Raw genomic sequence first — 23083 nt, 5'->3', positions numbered from 1 at the left:
TACAGATGAGGAGACTGAGGCATAGAGTAGGGAGATAATTTGTACAGGGTCACACAGATGGATCCAGGAACAGGATCTGGGTGGTGTGACTCTGGAGCCCAAGCTCTGGCCTCATCCTGCCTGTGAGAGACAATATGCTCATGGGCCCTGGACAAGAGTAGACATGGTGGAAGCTTTGGATCAGTTTCCTACCAGTACAAGGCGATAAGGTGAATCGTCAGTTATCCGAAGAGTGATAGAAGCAGCCATCCCTGTCCCCCGGTCCCCATGATTGCTGCTTGAGTGGTTTCCTCAGGTCAGTGGAAGCAGCCATGTTCCTGTCTTATAGGTTCCTACCCAGTCATGTGCATTTTCCTGTTTACTGAAAACACTTCCAGTCTTTGTCCACTTCTCCCTTTAATAAAGTATGCGTCCCATGTTCCTACGCAGGGACCGTCCCCCACCCTGTGGTTCCCTCTGGACTGTTGTACCGATCATGTATTCCAGCCAGTTTCCATCTCCCACCTTCCCTTTCTGCTGTTTTGTGAAAGCTTCACCCTTCTCTCACACTTTTCCTTTTAAGCCTCCCACTTAAGGCCTCTGATCTTGTGCCACCCTGTGAAAGAAATATTTGTTCCATCTTTGTACTAAGTAGTTCTTTTTTTTTTTTTTTGCTCCAATTTTTAAATTTATTTTATAGAGAGAGGAAGAGAGAGAAACATCAATGTGAGAGCAAAATCAATCAGCTGCCTCCTGCACACCCCCTACTGGGATGGAGCCCACAATCCAGGCATGTGCCCTCACTGAGAATCAAACCAGCAACCTTTCAGTGCACAGGATGATGTCCAACCAACTGAGCCACACTGGCCAGGGCTGTACTAACTAATTCTTTATTTATTGTGTAACTGACCAGATTAGTTATAGACAGGATTGTGGTTCCTTGGGATGGGGCTCAGTAGGAGGCAAGGGATTTGTGTTGAAATGAACTCTGACACTGTCACTTACTAGTTCCAAATAGAGCATTTAGATAGAGCTTAAATTTCTACTTTGTTGCCAACAGACGTACAGGGATCTTGATGCTGACAGCCATGGCAAGCAGAGTCCCCATCATGAGAGGGTAAAAGAGCATGAACCCTGGCATGGGATGCTGCTGAGAGCCACACATATGGGGCACGCTGGCGGGGGGGTGGCAGAGGGAAGGTGAGGATGGTCCCTCCTCCCCTTGCTTTTTGCACGCTCTTGTCACCCAGCCAAGAACCAGAATTCTTTTTGCTAACAGTGTTGATACATGCAAGTAGCATTCACAGTAGAGCATTCACCTACCCAGCGTTCAGATCCTGAAAGTCCATGCTATTCCAGAAAGCCTAAGGACTTCCCATTTCTGCCCATCTTTCCCATTCCAATATATGTGCCAGTGATGGAATAGCATTTGACTATCAGGTTTGGCTTCTTAGGGCAAGGCTCTAGATCAATAAGCAGGGGACATTTGCTTAGCTCTTTTGACAGTGGGGTAGCTTGAAGTAGAAATACTGAAAGAGCTCTTACTGATGTGGGGATTTCTCAAGTATGAAGACAACAGGAAAGAAGGCGATGACAAGATGGGGTCGCAAATGAAAGGCTTTAGCTAGTTTTTCTGAAAAACTAAAGGAGAAAATTGCTGTTTACACCTGGCCATTGTATAATTTGATGAAGAGCAGAGATGCCTGTTTTAAAAAGCCTGCTTATTTTATGAAACTTTTTTGGTTGTTATTGTTACCCACAAAGATGACCTGTGAGTGGGTGTAGCTGTGCAGCTGCTAATTTTATATGGGTCTTTTAAAAACTTTTACCTCCCCTCTGCCTTTGCTCTCTGAGAAGTGCAATTATGGCTCAGCTGTAAATCCCATTACTTCTCAGATCTTTTGGGAAGTTAACAGTAGTGCTGTCTTCCTGTACCTGTCAGTGAGCTAGAAGCAGGCAGACTGGGACCAGGTGCTGGGGCATCAGGAAGGAGACTTGCTTGAGGTGGAGATCGGGGTCATTTTCATCTCCTCACCCATGGCCCAGCTCTGCTTTGTTCACTCTTGGGACTGCTTCCTCTCTTGAGCTCTGTGTGTGCCCAGACTCTGTCTTCCTTTTTCTCTGGCTATATTCCTCTCAGAAAGAAAACTACGCATTTTCACTGAGCGGGGCAGTGCCCTACATTTTGGGGAATACATATTTAATGAGGTTTTGATGATTTTTACTGAAACAATGAAACGAAGAACAGAGGGAAATATGTTGAATAAAACAAGAAGTTGGCAGGGAGAAAATATAAGAAGTCTAGGACTGCAGTGCACGGGAGGAAAGATAGCAATAAGGCTTGCAGGGAGTTTTCTTTGATTTTCTCAAAGGGCTGGTTTCCAGATTCTTCAGTGCAGGGCTCCTTTCTAGATGCTTTTTTGTTGTTGTTGTTTAGCTTTTATTTCATAATCATAAACTTAACTCTGCAATCCAGCTAGACTTGGAAGGGGTGGGGAAAATATGGAACCCAATGAACTGCGGAGAGATTACAGAACATCCCAAGCAGATGGGGGTAAAAGGGTGCTCTCCTGAGCTACAGAAGGAATGGTCTGGTAGTTTAGATAAAACACAAGTCAAATTTATTAGAGTTGGCCACAGTCAGCAATGGTGACCTTCTTGCTGGCTTGCCATTCTTGGATTCCAAACCCTCAATGGTCTTCACAATATCCATGCCTTCTTTCACCTGGCCGAAGACCACATGCTTGCCATCCAACTAAGTCTGTATTGGCAGTGCAGATGCAAAACTGGGAACTGTTTGTGTTAGGTCCTGTGTTTGCCATGGACAAGATGCCAGGACTTGTATGCTTCAGGATGAAATTCTCATCTTCAAATTTTTCCCAATAGATGGACTTGCTGCCTATGTCATTGTGGTGTGTAAAGTCACCACCCTGGCACATAAATCCTGGAATAAATTCTGTGACCACAGCAACCTTTATAACCAAATCCTTTCTCCCCAGTGCTCAGAGCACGAAAGTTTTCTGCTGTCCTTGGAACTTTGTCTGCAAACAGCTCAAGAGACGCAGCCCAAGGGCTTGCTGTCGACAGCAATGTCAAACACAGTGGGGTTCACCATGGCTGGTCACAGGCAGCTCCAGGGCGGTGGCGTTTGCAAAGCCTTTCTAGATGCTTTTAAGGGTCACTCTTATGTTCTCTTGCAGGACTTTCCACTATCCCCTAATTGTGCCTTTGCACTCACCTGCTCCCCCCCAACTCTTCCCTTCCCCCATTAGCTTCCACTGCTCTGCCACCCCTGGGGAAGCTTAGTCTTCTCTCCTTCCTGGTGGGTCGCACTCCTCTACAGTGATCTCCCCCAGCTCCTCCTTGGCGCTCTGAGTGCTGAGCTGAGGGCCTTTGAGCTGGCTGAGCAGAAGCTGGTGACACATGGTCACCCCTCTAAGCTATGAAGTTAGTGTGGGCGGAAGTGGTGCACTGGGTCTGCTTGGAGCTGGAGGGACAGAGGGTCTCCTTACCATAATAGTCCTCATCCCTCCTCTGTAAGTATTTCACCCAGAACCTGCTAGGAAACTAAGCAGTTGTTGTTTGCCAAAGCCGTCTGCCACCTTCTCACTGTTTAGGGACTGCATGAGCCTCTCACTGAGGAAGATCCTGGCCCACTTTTGTACACATGCTGCATGCACTCTGCAGAGGACTTGGGGGCCTGAAGTCTTTTCTCCAGATGATTTCTGGGATTTGGCTGGCTCCTTGGTGAACAGTTTCTCTGAGCACTGGCAATGAGAGGAGGAAAAGCCCACATTCCTAGCCTTTATGTAGAAGGAGCAAGCTTCACTCTAGATTTGCTGTCTCTGTTGTCTGCTATTTATAAGGCTAGTGGAGTGATAGGTAGTAGTATCTCCCACCTAGGAGAAATCCCATCCAGCTCAGGCTGGTGAGAGTCTCTGCAGAGCACAAATTATGTGGGTGAACAAGCAAGACATCACCCCTGCCCTCTGCCACCTTGTGGCTGGCAGCGTTATATGGGGCAAATGAAGTAAGAGCACCAGGCAAGAAAAGACGGGCTTCCAGAGTGCTCGTGGCTATGGTGAGCATATTCCAGCACAAGCATCCCTGGAAGCAGGAGGGATGGTGAACTAAAAGCAAAATGCAAGCCTTGAATGAGCTACTCATGCTTCTGGGTACTAAGGGTATTTCTTTACTACATTTGTTACCTAAGTGTCTAAAGTAAAAAAAGGATCTAAAACTGCCAGATTCCTGCCCTAGCCAGTTTGGCTGAGTTGTTAGAATGTTGGCCCAGGGACTGAAGGGTCCCGGGTTCAATTCTGGCCAAGGGCATGTACCTCGATTGCAGGCTTAATCCCCGGCCCTGTTTGAGGCAACCAATCATTGTGTATCTCTCACATTGATGTTTCTCTCTCTCTCTCTCTCTTTCCCCCTTCCACTCTCTCTGAAAAGCAATGGAAAAAGTATCCTTGAGTGAGGATTTAAAAAAATACTAAAAGTAAAACTGCCAGATTCCTTATGTTCAGGTCAGTGTATAACTTAACATTTCCTTTGATTTTCTTTTTCTCCATCTTGTATTTTATAGCCAGGGCCTGAACCTTCTCGTCGATTTTTTGTTGACCAGTGGGAGCTTTCTCTTAATCTCCGCTCCTCCAGCCGCCCCGCCTCTCCCTCCTCTGACTCCCTTCGACAGGTAGCAGGCCTCAAACTGGGCAAAATTGTGTTTCCTCTTCAGCCTCTGCTCACTTCACCTACACAAATGCCACCTGGCCCCAGGGAGGTTGCAGAGCTCTTAAACTTCGGCTTGTCTCCTGTAGGAATCCAGTTGTGTATGTGTGTGTGGCCGCGCGTGCATGCACACACACACACACATACACATGCATGCATCAGTCTGTTTTACATGTGGGGTTTGTAAGCATACAACTAAGTTAAAGAGGCTACTAGTTTTCATTGCATCAAGTTCTGATGACATAAATCCACTTTCATTATATTTCAACTATATCAAATGATACACATTTTTCAGCCATTAGCTTTTTTAACTCCAAGTGTCTGTATATTAATATGTGTTACAAAATATGAACTGCAGTGTAATTAAATCCACTTAAATGGAGTGGTGAATATGCAGTGTCCCAGGTGCCTCATCAATTGTGATCACTTAAGGAATGAGTCCTGCTATGTCCTACAGTGGACCTCAACCCAGCTATATAGTAGTTTACAGAGAATGGAGGATCTTTCCTGTTCTCGTGCCTGTAGCAGACCATGGAGTGTATGTGTGGAAACATATGCATGTGTGGTGGAAATAGTCTAAATCCAGCGATTGCTATATCGTCACTATTTCTTAAGAGTAGGGAGAAGGAAACCATCTGCTTTTTATGCCAGAAACAAATAGAACCTCTCTTGGTGGGATGCTTGTCAGTGTAATCACATTACTGAGAACTGAGTGTGACAGATGCCTTCGCACAGAGGCAGCCCTGAACTGTCTTTGCTGATTATAGGATATGACAGTGCCGGTTTCTGGTGGGAGAGAAGGGCTTGGAGCAGTGAACACCCAGGACTTGTTCAGTATCCCAGCCTCATATTTGACATCTGGCCCATGCCCTCACCTGCTGCAGAATGAAAGAAGTACAATTTTCTCCTTCAGTGTCAGCTGTTAAACGATCTGCTCAGCTCTGTCTGGTGTCCGTCTGTTCCAGGCCTCAGCTTTCCTAATGACTTTAATTTGAAGAAGGTTTAGCTTAAGCCACTTGTTATTCTCAACCACTAATGGGTATAAGCTATAGCGTTAAGGAGCAAATGTCACCAATCCTTGGAAATCTCCTTATCTTAAATAAAAAAATATAATTGACTCCTCAGTTCCAGCTGAACCTTAGAGAATCCTTTATCCATTTTTACATAAAGTTAGTTTTCCCCTACAGTGTTTCTCTTGTTTGTCCCTGCCAGCCCAGGGCATGCCATTGCTCAGGCCAGTGATTCCCTCACACATGGCTTTGTGTGTTTGTCCATACAAACCAATTTCTAACCAGAGTTATTGGCATCCCCAAGACAACTGCTCCTGGTGTGCTCTGAGTCAGTTAGAGTTAGGCTCCTTACACTTGGCATGTAGCACCTGTTCCACATAGTTCATGAAAGGAGTATCACACACACTAGGTGTCTTGGTCATCTTCACATGGAAGGGTAACCTGGACGTGGAGTCTCTAAAGGACTGCCAGCAAGGCTTTGACCTCTTTCCCTGGGACAGGCTTGAAGTTGAGTTCCCTAGCAGGAAGGTTTACAATTGAAATTTGATAGTTTCTTCCTGTTCCTTCTTCATCATTGCTAGGAAGAGAATTGAGTTGACTGGATTTTTCTTTTATATTTTTTCAACCAATAAAAAAAATAACTCCTCTGGAATAGAAACATATTCTGACCTCTCAAGACTAACCTGAGCAACTTATCTATATGCTACAGGTGTTAGCCTCCTGCATCTGTGTTTGAGATGCCCAATCCAGTCTGGAAAGCTTTGTCCTTAGTGCCTGGGTGCTAAGAACACAAATATCAACAGCAAGAATGGGCAGAGAAGGGGTCTTTCAGATAAAGCTCAGGAGTGTTTGATGCATGTGACAGAGGTTATGAACGAAGTGTTAGTAATGAGGAAGGAAGTTATCTGTTACCCAAGTGGAGAGTCAGCCTTTGCAAGAATGAGCTTTCTAAATGAGGAAATAATTTTACAAGCCCTCCCCAACCCTTGAATCATACTGTCAACAGTCCTGCATCAGCTGTATGAATGGCATCGTTCCTCTCAAGCTCTCTCTATGTCATTTGAGCCACTAGGATATATGCCCTTCCTACTCTCTTCTGTATCTGCATCTATCCTGTCTTCCCACCTCCCCATTCCACAGCACTGTATATTCCAAAAAGACATGAAAGACTTCCTTACTGGATTTAATTATTCCTGCCTCTGCTGGGCACTGACACCTGTGTTTCTTACCACCATGTTTTCCTGTTTGTGGACACTGTGTGGGCATGGTTTGCTGCTGCACCTTGTATTCACTTTCAAAGAGTTTTTTTTCCTGTCTTCTTAACTTATTTTTTCCTTCTCATTTCCCTTTATTCTGGTCATTTTATAATCTCCAACCAATAGAAGTATATAAAGATGTACACGGGTGGAGTGAGCTCATTGGCTGAGCAGATAGCCAATCAGCTTCAAAGGAGAGAACAGCCCAAAACCCTTCTAGACAAGAAGGAACTGGTAAGATATATACTAAGGACATTGTCTCTTGATATAACACAGCTTTGGTAAACAAACCTGCTGCATTCTAAGTAGTACAGTAACAATAGAGCCAGTATGTGCTGAGTGGTATTTTTTTTGAGGTTGTCTGAATTTTGTAACTGAATTCCTAGGACTATAATAGTTGTTTTAATTAAAGTGTATGGGAAAGCTTACTTAATATCTCTACAAGTGATTGCTCTAGAGTCCGGGGGACCCACATCCATGTAGAACTACATGAACACTTAGTATATATTTTTATGTTACCTTCAAAAACAATTCTGTCAAAATAGTTTTGTTTGATTTTTATGAAATTCTGTAAAATGGACTCGGGTTTCCTCTCAGCTTGATTCACATGGATTCATGTGGGACATGTGATAGTCACTGTAGTAGTGCCACTGCTCTTTGGGAGAGCCAGGAGCAAAGTGAGCATCTTAGTCGGCCTCAAAAGAAAATCTCTTAGTAAGGGTCGGTTTCACTTACAGAAAAAGTCATGCACCTCCTGGAGGTGAGCCTGAGAGAAATTGCGCTGATGTGTCTACCCCATACCCCTTTATAGGGCTCAATAAAGAAGGAGTTTCCACAGAACTTGGGAGGCAGCGACACGTGCTATTTTTGCCAGAAGCGTGTCTACGTGATGGAGAGACTGAGTGCTGAGGGCAAGTTCTTCCATCGGAGCTGCTTCAAATGCGAGTACTGCGCCACCACTCTGCGCCTCTCAGCCTATGCCTATGACATTGAGGACGGTGAGTCTGTTTCACTTGAGGCCATACTTAGTTCCTGAGCTTAGGGCCCTTTTCTCCATTTGAGCAGCTCTAAGGCCTCTTACTGCGTTCTTATGTATACATTTTATCATTCTGCCTCTCCTACCCCCTCCCATCCATCTCCCTCTAGTCTTGTTTTTTCTCTAAGACTTTTATAAATAGTTCCCCAAAGTCATCAGGCTGCATTATAGCATTACTCAGTGATGATGATAATAAGAATGGATGCATTTACTTAAATCACTTCCCCAGCTTCACAGACAGTTGCATTCTTACCTCATGGTGGGATCTTACGATATAAGGGACACGATGTGGATAAGTCTTTTTTGTCTTTACTAGAGAAAGGGAATCACAGGCCTATAGAAGTCACATTTCTTGCCTAAGGTCAATGACAAGTTAAAACCAGACCCTGTGCCCCTGGGTTCTCAGACTTTTGCCTCCTGAAGATGACAAAATTGTGACCACTGTTCCCACCTGTCTGTAGCCTCAGCATCTCTCTGGTGAATTGAGGGCTCATGGCACAGGGCCAAAACCTCATTTACTGCTGTGTTCAAGTCTTGGCTGATGTGATAGTGGAAAGACCTTGATAGGGCAGGAGGTAGAAAATTATGCAAGCAAAAAACAAAGCCTGATAGATACATATAACAATGCCTTCCGTCAAAGGTCACCAAACACTGATGATCCTGCATCCCTACCTGCAGGTTGCTGAAAGAGCTTCATGAGAGGCAGTCTTACTGATTCAAAAGGAACAAAAAGCCCTGGATTAATAGGAGAGGGAAGTCAGTCCTCATAGGGGTGACATTAAGTCCATTACATTGATAGGTATTTTCAGGACATACAGGATACAGGAGAGGGACACCACGCAATTAGGAAATAGTCACTTCCGTCATCCAGACTCTCATCCTAGTGAATAAACAGGCTGTCAGACTGTCAGAAGTAGCCAAAAAGGAGCCAAAGTAGTGAACTGAGAAAAGTTAACTTACCATTGTGACACCTGGTCCTCTTGTTACATTAATGAAAAGCACTACCCAGTGAGGAAAGAACTGTGACAGTTGTCTAGATAAGGAAGGTATGTTGTGAGCTATCAGATTTTCACTTCCACTATTCCCACACACCTGCTCTTTGGATAACAACTTTGATCTCCAAGGGTTGAGGTTGGCAGATGGAGCCCACTCAGTGCCTTTTTAACTGTCCTCAGTGCTTGGATTATTTTAGCCTTTTACTGTATAATCTCCCTGGAAAGAAGAGCCCTTAAGGTCCAGTCAATTGGTCCACAGGTATTTTTGCCCATAGACAATGGGCTCATCATTGCCACATTCTCTTGAGGACACAACTAAAGTATGAAATGTGCCTCAAGGAGCTTACATTCAGATTGGAATGATAAGACAAGGGCAGGTGAAACAACAACAGACAACGTGAGAGTCTATGATTAAGGGCAGAGTTGTGTAGTGTAGATTACAACTTTGTAGAAGTTCAGAGGAGGAAGAATCTATGAAGCTCATTAGCCAGTAGGAATGACTGAACTGACCTCAGGCTCGACTCAGAGAGTATAGGGAAGAGATGGCATACCAGGCAAGAGGATGAAAGGAGCTCTGTGGGAATGACCTTGATGTGGGGACAGGACAAGTCATGCCAGTCTGGTAAGTGCGTTGCTCTTGACACTGGAGCAGGGAAGACAGTGGGTCTAAACCAGCTCCCCAAATTTTAACCCCTGATCAACTTTTATCAGCTCTATCAGCTCAGCCTCTCCACAAAGGACAAGCGAACTAGAGAAAATAATGGAATTTTAGGGGTCCTGAAGTTTTAGCCTCTTCTCCAACCAAGTTACTGTGTGATTCAGAACTCTTAACTGAAGAGCCTCAAATAAGAAAAAAAAGCCAGGGAAGTTATGGCTCAAGGCACTGTGCTGGGCCCTTTAATGTATATCAGGTTATTTCATCCTTACACAACCCCAGAAAGTGGCTCGTTTTATTACTGTAATTTTACAAATCAAGAAACTGAATTCAGAGAAGTTAAAAGTTTGTCCATGTTCACACAACTATTAAGTGCTAGTTTGTACTAAATGACCTCTGAGGTCCCTTTCAATTCAGATGTTCTGGGATTAGTAACTCTGAGCCAATGTCAACTCCAGGCTGGTAAATTGAGAATTATACACTTCAGAAAAATATGCATGTTTTACCCTTGTCCCTGTTTATTCTTCCATTCAACTCTTTTAAAAAGATGCAGACTGCCCTAAAAGTAAGCTATGCTTTCTCTTGCCAAATACTAGCTTATTTTTTACTATCAACTCTGAAGACAAGAACTCCAAGTCAGACAGTATTTCAAGTCTTTCCCTGTCATCTTGAGGAGAGAAAACACATGGTACTTGCTGAAGTGGTCTGCAAAGGGCCACATTCAGTGGAGACAAGCCCGAAATAGTCTGTACTCTCCATCTCTGCCAGTCCCACCCAGACCACCACTGCACCTTCCACCTGGACTGCTGGTCTTCATGGCTCCACCATTGCCCCCTATAGTCTGCTTCCAAAAAGAAACCCAGGGGATGTAAATCAGATCTTACCAGTCTCTTGCTTTGTTCCCTTCCTATCTGCTGCAGTACCAGCAGTCTTCACAGGCTTAGAGTTTCACTTGTCTGCCCCAGCCTGTATCTCCAGTCTCTCGGCTGTTGGCTGTCCCCTAGCTTATGTACTCCTGCCACACTGATCTCTTTTCCATTCTATAAACATGGTTAGCCATTACTACCCGAGGACTGTACTAATTGTCTCCTCTCCTGGAATGTACTTCCCCATATCTTCTCAGGGTGAGCTTCTTGTTATTTGCATCCCCATTTAATGTACTCCCTCCTCAGGTATTCACAGACTTCCTGGTCTGCAGTACTCTCACTGCCTGGAACTTATTCACATGTCACCTGCTCCATTCAAGCAGACACTAGTCTGTCTTCTTGACTGGAGCATTTTCAGTGTTTACATTAGTATCTGTCATATAATGGCACTCAGTACGTTGTTGAATGAATGGATACATGGCCCAGTTTACCTTTAGTCATCTGTTTTCTCCAATTCTCTCTTCCAGTCAGTCACTCCCATATTTAATTACCAAGATTCCTTAATTTATTTAGACCATGTAAAATCAGTGAATTGACTGAAACAACCATAATTTGTAGTCAGTTTATAACATTAAATAGCTGTATTTTCTGAGACAGGTGTCATAGTGTGATGGCAAGAGCCAGGCTTCTGATCCTGTCTGAGAATTGCTGAGAGGGGGACACTTTGGGCAGGTTGCTTAGCCTTTCTATTCCTCGCTTAGAGAAAGGTGGATAATAGTACCTACCTCATTGGATTATGAGGATTAAATGAGTTGATGTAAAACAGTTACAGTAGTATCTGGCACATGGTAAATGTCAGATAAAATTAATTCTTTTTGTAATTAATCTGAGAAGCAGAGAGTACCACCAAGTTGAGTCTGGGAATGGGTACAAGGAGATACATTAATGGGGCATGTACACCATATGACAGGTGACATCTCATTTATTTATCTCAGTCTAGAAGATGAGTATTATCTTCATATTCTATGGGAGGAACAAGTTTCAAGAAGCTACATAGTTCACACAGCCATTGAATGATGGAGACAGTGTTTAGATGTAGATACAGTTTCAGTGCTCAGTTTCCTTCCATCGTCTAATGCATCCCTAGAGAAAGCTTTAGGTTTCTGGAATTTTTTTTTTTTGAAAATTCCTTTGGTTAGACTTGTGGGACTTGTTTTTAAAACCTAAACCTTTTGTCCTGGCCGGGTAGCTCAGTTGGTTGGAGCATCATCCTATACACCAAACAGTTGCAATTTCCATTCCTAGTCAGAGCACATACCTAGATTGCAGGTTTGATCCCCAGTTGCGGCATGTGTGGGAGGCAACCTCTCGATGTTCCTCTCTCTCTAAAAATCAATAAAAGTATATCCTTGGGTGAGGATTTAAAAAATAATAAAACATAAACCTTTTGTTGTTATTAATTTAGGATATCATACCTAATTCAATAAGGATTCCCTGGTAGGTTAATCTGTTCAGTTGTATTTTACAATCTAGGATTCTGCTTTAGTAGAAAAAAGCAAATTAATCCAGGGAAAAAATAAAAGAAAGAATTGAAAGTAACTATAACTGATTGTGATTTTCTGATGCTATAATAAGCAAGACTATTGGTTACAAGTAATAAAAACCCCAGTCAGATTGAAATTTAGCATTAGGTTTACATCTTCCTTCAGTGACCTCAGAGAAGAGCTGCTCTTCTCTCATGACCCGTAAGAATCCCAAGAATGGCTCTCTTTAGCGTGGCTCAGCACACGCTATTTCCTAGAGTATCATATCCTGGGGTGGGCTGGAGGGAAAGGGGTGTTTTGACTAGTCTGGGTTATGTGTCCACTTCTCTGGTAGGTAATGTCAGGCCACATGGTTAGTAGCCACATTGGAATCACGTGGAAATAGGAGGAATGAAATGTAGCCCTAGCTGGTTTGGCTCAGTGGTTTTAGCATTGGCCGATGGACTGAAGGGTCCCAGGTTTGATTCCAGCCAAGGGCACATACCTTAGTTGCAGGCTCAATCCCCAGCCCTGGTCTGAGTGTGTGCAGGAGGCAACCAATCAATGTGTCTCTCTCAATTGATGTTCCCCCTTCTCTCTCTCTCCCTCTCTCCCCCCCCCCCCCCCCGCAAAAAAAAACAATGGAAAAAATATCCTTGGGTGAAGATTTTTTTTAAAAAGGTCACTCTTTAAAAACAAAAGAATGAAATACAAAACAGACAAAAAAGTAGCATATGAGCCAAGCACTAATACATTTTATCTTTCCCTAATTACATTTTATCTTAGCCAAAATTAAAAGTGAAATGGTTTATTGCTGATTGTAAAAGGAGACTGTATCCAAGCTGAAAAAAATAACCCATGACTTAACTTCCCTTGTAGAGAAATAAGCAGTGAGCTTGCTGGTCCTTTTACTGTCTGATGCTCCTAACAATAGCTATAGTGTGTCTGAGTTCTGACTAAGTGCCAGAAGCTAGTGGGAAATTCTGTTTCAGAAAGCATACTATGTATATGAATATTATTTGAAATTATGAAAGTTCATAAACTATACTTTTCTAAAAGATTTATTCAGCATGGCTGGTGTGGCTCAATTGGAGCATCATCCTATACACTGAAAGGTAACAGGTTCAATCCCTGGTCAGTGCGCAAACAGGAGGCAACTGATCAATGTTTCTCACTTTGGTGTTTCTCTCTCAAATCAATAAAAATTATTTTTAAAAAATTTATTCAGTGTTGCAGGGGGAGTACAGGTAAAAGAAAAACAGAAGTCAGTTACTTTGAAGGAAAAGAAATTTAATCAGATCACCAGGTGAAGGGAAAAAAGGAAGAATGCCATTTCATCTTTACTTACTTTGACTTTTAGGTCCTCTCTCTCTCTCTCTCCGCTCCCCCTCAGCTTTTTCTCACCCTCCCACCCCTAGCTTCATTGAAATGTGATTGACACATATCATTGTGTAAGTTTAAGGTAGGCAACATGTTGGTTTGATCCATTTATTAATTGTAAAATGATTACTGCCATAGTATTAGCAACCACCTCTATCCTGTCACATAGTTTACTAATTCTTTAGTGTGGTGATAGCATTTAAGATCCACTCTCTTAACAACGTTCAAGTATATGTGATTCAGTATTACTAGCTATAATCACCATGCTGCACATTAGATCCCCAAACTCATTAATCTTATAACTGGAACTTTGTACCCTTTGGCCAGTATCTAACCATATCCCTCATCCCTCAAGCCCTAGCAAGCCCTCTGCTCTCTGTTTCACTGAGTTTGTCTTTTTACATTACACATATGTGATATCATATAGTATTTGTCTGAATTTAGCATAATTCCCTCAAGGTCTATCCAACTTGTTGCAAACAATAGGATTTTCTTTTCTCATTGATCAGTAATATTTTATTGTGCATATAACCATGTCTTCTTTTTCCGTTCATCAATCAGTGGACAAGGGTTGTTTCTATCTTGGCTATTATGATTAATGCTGCAGTTAACATGGGGGTGCAGATATCTTTACAAGATCTTGATTTCAGTTTCTTTGGATAAATACCCAGAAGTGGGATTGCTGGATCATATGATAGTCTTATTTTCAATTTATTGAAGAACCTCTATACTGTTTTCCATAGTGACTACCAATTTACAATCCCACCAACAATGCACAAGGGTTCCCTTTTCTTCGCATCCTCACCAACACTATTCTTTGTCCTTTTTTTGACAGCCATTCTAACAGGTGTGAGGTTCACTTCCCTGATGATAACTGATGTTGAGCACCTCTTCATCTGCGTCGGGTGGGAAATGTCCAACCCATGGTCCATATATGGCCCGTGAAATTATTTGATCTGTCCCTGCCAATTCAACTGAAGGCGGGACTCGAAATTCAATAAATCTGGGAGTTTTTTTCATAGCTAATTTTTAAGTTAATAATTTAGTATGGCCTGTGAATAATGTAATAAATATCCAAATGGCCCTTGGCAGAAAAAAGATTCCCCACCCCTGATCTACCTATTGACCACTTTTATGTCTTCTTTGGAAAACTATTTAGTTTCTCTGCCCATTTTTTTAATCAGGTCATTGCTATTGAGTTATATGAGTTCTTTACATATTTTGGATATTAACCCCTTGTCAAATATATGATTTACAAATATTTTATTTCATTTCATTGGTTGCTTTTTCATTTTATTGATGGTTTCTTTTGCTGTGCAGAAGCTTTTTAGCTTAATGTAGTCCCACTTATTTATTTTTTGCTTTCTTTGCTTGTGCTTTTGCTGTCATATCCAGGAAATCACTTCCGAGACCAATGCCAATGAGCTTTCCTATGTTTTCTTCTAGGTGTTTCAGGTCTTACACTTAAGTCTTTATTCCAAGTTTATTTTTGTGAGTGGTATAAGATAGAGGTCCAATTTCATTCTTCCACATGTGGTTATCCATTTTCCCCAGCACTATTTATTGAAGACACTCTCTTTTCCTGTTGATATTCTTAGCTCCCTTGTCAGATATTAGTTGACTGTATATGTGTGGGTTTAGTTCTAGGCTCTTAATTCTGTTCCATTGGTCTGTGTGTCTATTTTTAATTTTGATTACTATAGCCTTGTAATAGAGTTTGAAATCAGGAATATTTTGGCTCCAGCTTTGTTCTTCTTTCTCAGGATTGCTTTGACTATTCAGGGTCTTTTCTATTTCTGTGAAAAATGCCATTGGTATCTTCTTAAGGATTGCATTGAATCTATATATTGCTTTAGGTAATAATAATTCTTCTAATCCATGAACTTGAGATATCTTTCCTTTTTTTGTGTGTCGTCTTTAATTTCTTTAATCAGTGTCTTGTTGTTTTCAGTGTACAGGTCTTTCACTCCTTGGTTAGATTTATTCCTAAGTATTTTATTGTTTTTGATGCTATTGTAAATGAGATTGTTTCATTTCTTTTTCAGATGTTTTGTTGTTAGCGTATAGAAATGCAACTGCTGTCTGTATGTTGATTTTTTTTTTTTTTAATCCTCACCAAGGATATTTTTTCCAGAGAGAGTGGAAGGGGGAGGGGGGGAGAGAAACATTGATGTAAGAGAGACACATCGATTGGTTGCCTCCCACATACACCCAGACTGGGGCTGAGGATTGAACCTATAACAGAGGTACGTGCCCTTGGCTAGAACTGAATCCAGGACCCTTCAGTCCGGGGCCCATGCTCCAACTACTGAGCCAAACCGGCTAGGGTTGTATGTTGATTTTGTATCCTAAAACTTTACTGAATTTGTTGATTAGTTTTAGAAGTTTTTGGTGGAGTTTCTAGGATTTTCTAAATAAGATCATATTATCTGCAAACAAAGACAGTATTCTTCCTTTCCTATTCGGATGCCTTCTATTTCTTTTTCTTATCAGATTGCTCTGGCTAGGACTTTCAGTACTATGTTAAATAAGAGTGATGAGAGGGGGAACCCTTGTCTTGTTCCCGATTTTAGAGGAAAAGCTTTCAGCCTTTTACCATTGAGTATGATGTTAGCTGTGGAATTGTTATATATGGCCTTTATTTTGTTGAGGTATGTTCCTTCTGTACTGAATTTGTTGAGCATTTTGTTCACAAAAGGATGTTGTACATTGTCATATACTTTTTCTGTATCTATTGTGATTTTTATTTTTCATTCTATTAATGTGTATCACATTTATTGATTTGCATATGTTAAATCATCCTTGCATCCCAGTAATAAACTCGTTTATTATGCTGCGTGATCTTTTAATGTGCCATTGAATTCTGTGTACTAATGTTTTGTTCAGAATTTTTACATCTGTATTCATCAGGGATATTGGTCTGTAATTTTCTTTCCTTGTAGCTTCCTTATCTGGCTTTGGTTTCGGTTAATGCTGGCTTTGTAAAATAAGTTTGAGAGTGTTCCCTCCTGTTCAATTTTTTGGAAGAGTTTAAGAAGGATTGCTGTTAATTCTTCTTTCAGTGTTTGATATAATTCACCAGTGAAACCATCTATCTGGTCCTGGACTTTTCAGCTTAGGGAGGGTTTTGATTACTGATTTAATCTTTTTCCTTGATATTGGTCTGTTCGGATTTTCTGTTTCTTCATGATTTCGTCTTAGTAATAGGTTGAGTGTTTCTAGGAATTTATTTATCTCTTCTAGATTGTCCGGCTTGTTGACATATAATTAATTGTTTATAGTAGTTTCTTATGATCCTTTGTATTTCTGTGGTATCAGTTGTAATGTATCCTTTGTCATTTCTGATTTTATTTGAGTTTTCTGTTTTTATGAATTAACCTAGTTAAGGTTTGTCAGTTTTGTTTCTCTTTTTTAAAAACAGCTCTTAGTTTTATTGATCTTTATTGTTTTTCTGGTTACGTTCTCTTATTTTAACTTTGAGAATGGCAAAGTTCATTTGTCAATGGAGTACTTTCTACAAATGAGAAGGATGAGTGGGATTACTCCTGTTTCAACAGTCTGTATAATACGGTCTACCCTTTAATTTTCAAAAGCCTTGGCTCTTTAAGTGGGAGTAAAGAAAGACTCAGGAAAAAAATGACCCTTTGTGACTAAATCCCACTGCAGTGTCATGGGAAAAGCCAAGATTGGGGTTTTTCAAACTTTTGACTATACCCACTATAGCAAATACATGTTACATTAGGACCCAGTAAACACATGTAGTCGCAGCTAAAAGTTGCAAGAAATAGCCCTAGCCAGTTGGTTTCAGTGGGTAGAGCATCAGCCTGCAGACTGAAGGGTCCCGGGTGCGATTTTGGCCAAGGGCACGTACCTCATTTGCAGGCTCCATCCCTGGCCCTGGTTGGGGAGCACCCAGGAGGCAACCAATCAATGTGTCTCTCTTACTTCAATGTTTCTCTCTCTCTCCCTCTCCCTCTCCCTCTCCCTCCCTCCCTCCCCCCCCCCCCTTCCCCTTCCACTCTCTCTGAAAAGCAATGGAAAAAATATCCTTAGGTGAGGACTAAATAAATAAATAAGTAAATAAATAAATAAAAGTTGCAAGAAATAATACTTAATTCTAATTATGTACTATGCACTACTCTAATTCTTTTTATTCTATTGTATTTTTTATTCTATTTATAGTCTATTCCAGGATTTTTTGGTTTGGTTTTGCACTGTATTGTTTCTAAATGCTGATTCTAACCCACTAAAGGGTCATAAGTTGCAGTCTGACCAGTACTGACAAGTGGGCAGCACTGGGGTCCTGTCAGAGTTAACTAACCGTCAATGCTGCCCCACCCCTGCAGCCTCCACGCCTCCACCCCGCATTTGTATTCATTCTTGGTTTCCCCACAAATGCTATTCCCAGCTTTTCATGTGACCATATCTTTGTTCTGTATACACTGCCACTTTGTTCGCTGGCTCTGACATGTAAGCCTTACATCTTTGCTCTGGGCAGTGATTGGGTGATGGCTCAATGGCCTGCACACATCCAAAGGATAAAGGGGAGAGGAGGGCTGAAATCAAAGTTTTAGGGAAGGCCTGCCTCCCTGGACAAGAAGCCTGAGCCTGGGAAAGGTTGAGGCGGTGGTGATGGTGCCCATGGCTAGGGGAGGTGGATAGTGTGCCAAAACCAGGAAGTTAAGTTCAGAATTACAGAGTTGTGCTCACTCCCCTTTCCCCCCCGCTTCTTGCTGCCTGCAGGTAAATTCTACTGCAAACCACACTACTGTTACCGACTCTCCGGCTCCACACAGAGGAAGAGACCAGCAGTGACTCCTCTATCTGGAAAGGTAATGGTATCCATCTCTAAATGAGGGAGAAGCAGCAGGCACTATTTATTTCAGTGATATGATAGGTCAGTGTGTAGCCAGTGGGGCCTGCTGAATGGCCACTGAGTTGCCTTTCCTGTTAGTGGGAAAGGCTTGCTGGAGAGGTAGTTGTTGTCCATTTCGGGGAGGGAACCAACTTTGCAAGCCTAATCTAATGCTGCATTTCACTGAAGTAATGTTCTATCCACCACCTGAGTTGGATTTGGAAGACTATGTCAGACCCTCTCTTTTGCTCACTCTATGTAAAAGAAGACTTTTACGTTTGTAAATAAGCATCTCTCTGAGAAAAGGACACCCTAAAAAGGAACTTGGCTGTAAGTAATTTGCTCTGCCTGCCAATTCCTTTCACTTTCTTATCTAAGAACCATTTTTCTTTCTCTTTCTTTTTTTTAAAAGAGAGTAACTAGCTCCTTCCTCTATCTTTACTCCATGATGTCACCTCGTCAGGGAGCAGGCTAGCTAATGCTTCCTTGGGCTCCTGTTGACTGCAGAGGGACTTGTAGGAAAAGGTATACTTGGGTGGAGCTAGATTTTGACTCCTTGTGACTTCATGTGAAATATGTCCTGGTCTTTTAAAAGAAAGACTTACTGTGTGAGGAATATAGCTCTGGGTTGACTGGTGAGAACAAACTAACCAGTTGGGTGTCATTGCCTCCTGAGATTCAAGTACTTCAATCACTCACTCTTCTTTTTCTTGCGGACTTTCGTAGGCAGCCAGAGGACCCCTGCAGGATGGCCCCACTGCAGACGCAAATGGACGGGCCAGTATCATCACCAACCCTGCTGATAGAACTCCAGGTAGCCTCACTTCCTTGTTTGGCTGGGTAGTACATCACTCTCTTGGCCTCTGTGACAAGGCCAGGGTGATGAGCCAGCACCTTCAAAGCAACATTTCTTCGATTGGGCATCAAGTGGCTCAAAACCCTTTGGACTCCTTTTTCATGTGCCAGCTACTTGCATTTGGAGTCCCCTTTCTCTATGGCCTGTCTGAGGTGCTGGTACAAATCAAGGGGGAGTTTCACTGGCAAACTGTGGGCCAGTAGGGGCACCATCTGGTAAGCGTTATCACCCAAGCTTTGTAATGTCTACTCAGTATCTCAAAGTATTGCTTGTAGCCATGGGGCCTACCCACCTGTCAAACACATGGAGGTAGTTGCTCCAGGCTCTATCTAGGTAAATAGGAATTCAGAACAGGCTGCTTTTGTCATTGACCCAGGTGAGAATTCAGAATTACAGGGCCTTCTTGTAGCTCTAGCTTGGGACTCTTGACAGAACATGGAGTTGTGCTAAACCCTATTATCTGGATTTACCTTCACCTGAACTTGAAATATTTGCATCCTATTCACTATTTAGGTATCTAGATGAACTGACACTTCTCTTCTATTTGACCTGTAACCACTAAAGAACATGCCCTGTCCTGATCACTTTGGGGCATTTGAATTTCTAACGAGGATCAAGCCCTAATTTGTCCCACTCTCACTAACCATTTCCTTGTGTCAGGAGGTGAATTACACCATCCCTCCCTCTAAAAACATATTTATTCTGGTCTTTGCAGAGCAGGGCTTAGGGGCTCTGGGGCACTAAACTTGTGAAGAATTGTGTTTTTTCCTCTTAAAATTGCCTTCCCTCTGCTCCATGTCAAACTAGCCTGTGAGATATGTTCACAGTTCTGTAAACTGATGCCCTCAGTACAGCTCAGATTATTCACAGCCCAGGGCTGCTGTGTAAGTAAGAGAGGAAGTCAGCAGGGCTGTGTTTCTGACATCACATATTTCCTTTCATTCAAAGCAAATATGTCTAAAGCAGCCATTTACAAACTCATAAAAATCACCATGTAAAAACTAAGATTATTAGCTAATGCCAGAAACTAAGGAGAAGGAATTGGGGCTGGGAAAATACAAGAATTACCCACTCAGCCTTCAAATGAAAGGTTCCCAGGGTTACTTCTTTCCCCGTGTATAAGAACTAATGTGAACCTCATTGTGCATTCTGGGAGAGGGAGAATGTGCCAGAGGCTGGATGACACCCTTGGTGCAGTGATCTGGAGGCTGAGACATGGCATACGCCACCTGAGCTAGGTGAACTTGACTCCTTCTCCTGCATGTGCCCTTAATATAACCTGGGGAAACTTTAAGTGCCCTGCAGGTTGGACCAACATGTTATAGCAAAGTTTAAGCCATGAATGACTTTGAAACTTTCTGTAGCCCTGAAACTCTTTATCATCTGTCTCTCTCATGAAGTGTTGACAGCCTTTTGCAGAACATAGAGGGAAGTACTGGCAGAGAAAAATAGCCAAAGGGATCTAGACAGAGGTTTGGGCTCTGCATTCTAGAATGTGCATTTGGCCAGATCTTATTCCAGCAGAGATGGATTTTCCAAGGAACCTGGCTGCTCAGTAAAACAACTCAAAGAAATTAAACTTTCTTTTAGGGTATAGAGTACAGAACATTCTTTAAAAAGAATAAACACAATGAAGTTCAGGTTGTTCCTGAGCAAGCTGCGTTTACTCACTTTCCCTTCTGGTTCCTTTTGCCATTTTATTGTCTAGTTTGAAAACATAATGGATTTCAGGTTTTTAGGAGTTGTAAAGAATTAAAGGTTCCATAGAGAAGGAGAAGAATACAAAGCAGGAAGAGAAGACAAGAGTTGGTTAGGCAGTCGTATCCTTTGCAAAGTAATCCCCCCCCTCGCCCCCCTGATCTTGATAGGAAAGAAAAAAAAGGTGAGAGTTGGCAATGTGGTTAAAGAATCTAAACAACCAAAAATGAATGGCAGCCCTGAGGGAAAAAGCAGTACTCATGGTTCTTGCTTCTGAAGGTGACTTGCCTGTTCTAGCAAAGGGGTTCAAGATGTGGCATCCCAAAAAATGAGACAGGCACTGTCCCCAGTTTAAGGGACACTCTAGGTGGCAGGAAAGTCAGGACTTAGGGCTGATGAGATTCAGTTAGTATCTGCCTCTGGAGACATAAGCTTTTGGAAAACACAGCTTTGAGTCTGAACATGTTCCAAAGCAGCAGCACTTCCCCTGTCAGGTGCCTAATTTTGCTAGCCTCTGTAGAAAAGGAACAGAATCATGGGTGGTCTTTTATAGTTGCTATGAAAGAGATTTCTTTTTCTCCTTTGATAGGAATTCCCTTTTTTATGTCCCAAATTAAGCATCGATTAGTTAACTAGAATTTCCTTTTGAAAAGCTTCAGAAAAACTTATGTGCTTTGGCGGTCTCGAATGTGTGTCATAAGTAGCAGTCATTAACCCAGATCCATGGCACATCTTCTCTGCTGTTCTCTAAACAAGAAAAAGCTGTAAATGAATGAACTTAATTCTACCATGTACAAATAAACCATCCTCAGGGATCAGAGCCAGAAAAGCTATGGCTGTAGCTAGCACTTGACTCTGCTGTGCTTTTGCTTTGTGCCATCTCTTTATTTTGTGGCATTTTTCTCCTCTCCCTTATGTTCTTTTCCCCATGTGCCAAAATTGCCGCAGTTGCCAAAAAAGCAAACACTACCCACAAGTTAAAAGACCCTACTGTAGGCCTGCCCTACAGTGTTGTCTTTCTCTGGTAACCTAGTCTGTAACTGCTACCTGATTTAGTGTTTGGAGGACATTGCTCACAGTATTTTTGTTATGTGCTTTTAATACAAAAACCCTCTCTTCTGTTCTCAAAATCTGTAACTGCTTTGTTTCCAAGCTTCTTATACTTAACTGCTACCAATTAGTGGACCTGGCACAGATTTTCCTTTCCTGGGCTTCAGACTACTGACCCTGACTTCAGGAAAAGTTTGGACAACAATAGGCAGAGAAAGAGAAAGCCAAATGGGGTATTTTCCTCTTGGATGCAAGACCCTGAATTGCAGGTTTGGGGAATCCTTTATTTGTCCAGAGGAATCCCTTTTACATCTCATGCAGTCAATAACCAAAAGTGACATATAGCCCAGCCGGGCGTGGCTCAGCGGTTGAGCGTCAATCTAGGATCCAGGAGATCACGGTTTGATTCCTAGTCAGGGCAGATGCCTGGGTTGTGGGCTCGATCCCCAGTCAGGAATGTGCAGGAGGCAGCCAATCAATGACGACTCTCTTATCATTGATGTTTCTATCTCTCTGTTCCCCTCTCCCTTCCTCTCTTTGAAATCAATAAAGATATATATTATATATATTTAATAAAGTATAAAAGCTATGGGGTGTCATAACAAGAAACAGAAGAGCTTCTCTTCTAGTACAGGCAACAAAGATGAGATGGGAGAAGCACTTTAGTTGTATCTTGTCTTATGGAAAAGGCGATCTTAACTAAAAAGGTGCCTAACGGATACCTGGTAGGTTCCTGCTCCCTGTCCCCAGACACTCCTTGCATGATTATTATCAGGTTTCATAGTTTGGATGTTGAATGAGCATTAGGAAATATAGGCATTTCTTCGCACACCAGCTAGAATAGCCATGCTGTACAAGGAATTCCGTTCAGTCCTGGGGTTCCTGTCTGGCAGGAGGAAGTTAGGAAATCTCCTTCCTGCCTCCCCTATAAATCCCTTAGGGGCATTTTTGAAAAACCTATTAGTAGAGCAAAGAGATTTTTGCAGTTCAGCTTAACACCCCAACTCTACCCCAGGAGTCACAGTTAATGGTGATGTGTGGTTATTTATATACACATATCTATTTATATAGATTTAATTTCATATATATGAGTAGATATTTATATATTATGACATAAATAATAACAATAATAATGAAGCTGTTTCTAAAGCTTTTTGTTCCTTGGTCCTGGAAACCGAGGGATTGTTCTTTTAGAG

General features: G+C 42.2%; 1 protein-coding gene and 1 pseudogene across 6 annotated transcripts in view; one reads left to right on the top strand and one right to left on the bottom strand.

Moving 5' to 3' along the window:
• The window catches only part of MICAL3 (microtubule associated monooxygenase, calponin and LIM domain containing 3), a 233196-nt gene that overhangs the window by 126131 nt on the left and 83982 nt on the right, over positions 1–23083 (top strand). For 5 of the 6 annotated variants that reach the window (XM_087814402.1, XM_087814401.1, XM_087814400.1 and 2 more), the window contains 3 exons: positions 7785–7971; positions 18172–18260; positions 19010–19097. In XM_087814402.1, coding sequence (XP_087670528.1) covers positions 7785–7971; positions 18172–18260; positions 19010–19097 — 364 coding nt within the window. Of the gene's footprint in view, positions 1–1039; positions 1097–4564; positions 4673–7099; positions 7208–7784; positions 7972–18171; positions 18261–19009; positions 19098–23083 lie in introns of all 6 variants that reach the window. The other variant, XM_087814403.1, reaches the window with a different exon arrangement.
• LOC148093748 (peptidyl-prolyl cis-trans isomerase A pseudogene) lies at positions 2546–3094 on the bottom strand (annotated as a pseudogene).

The sequence above is a fragment of the Miniopterus natalensis genome, chromosome 2 (genome assembly GCF_054644295.1).
Source record: "Miniopterus natalensis isolate mMinNat1 chromosome 2, mMinNat1.hap1, whole genome shotgun sequence".
Classification (NCBI taxonomy): Eukaryota; Metazoa; Chordata; class Mammalia; order Chiroptera; family Miniopteridae; genus Miniopterus; species Miniopterus natalensis.
This window is presented reverse-complemented; position numbering and strand designations above follow the sequence as displayed.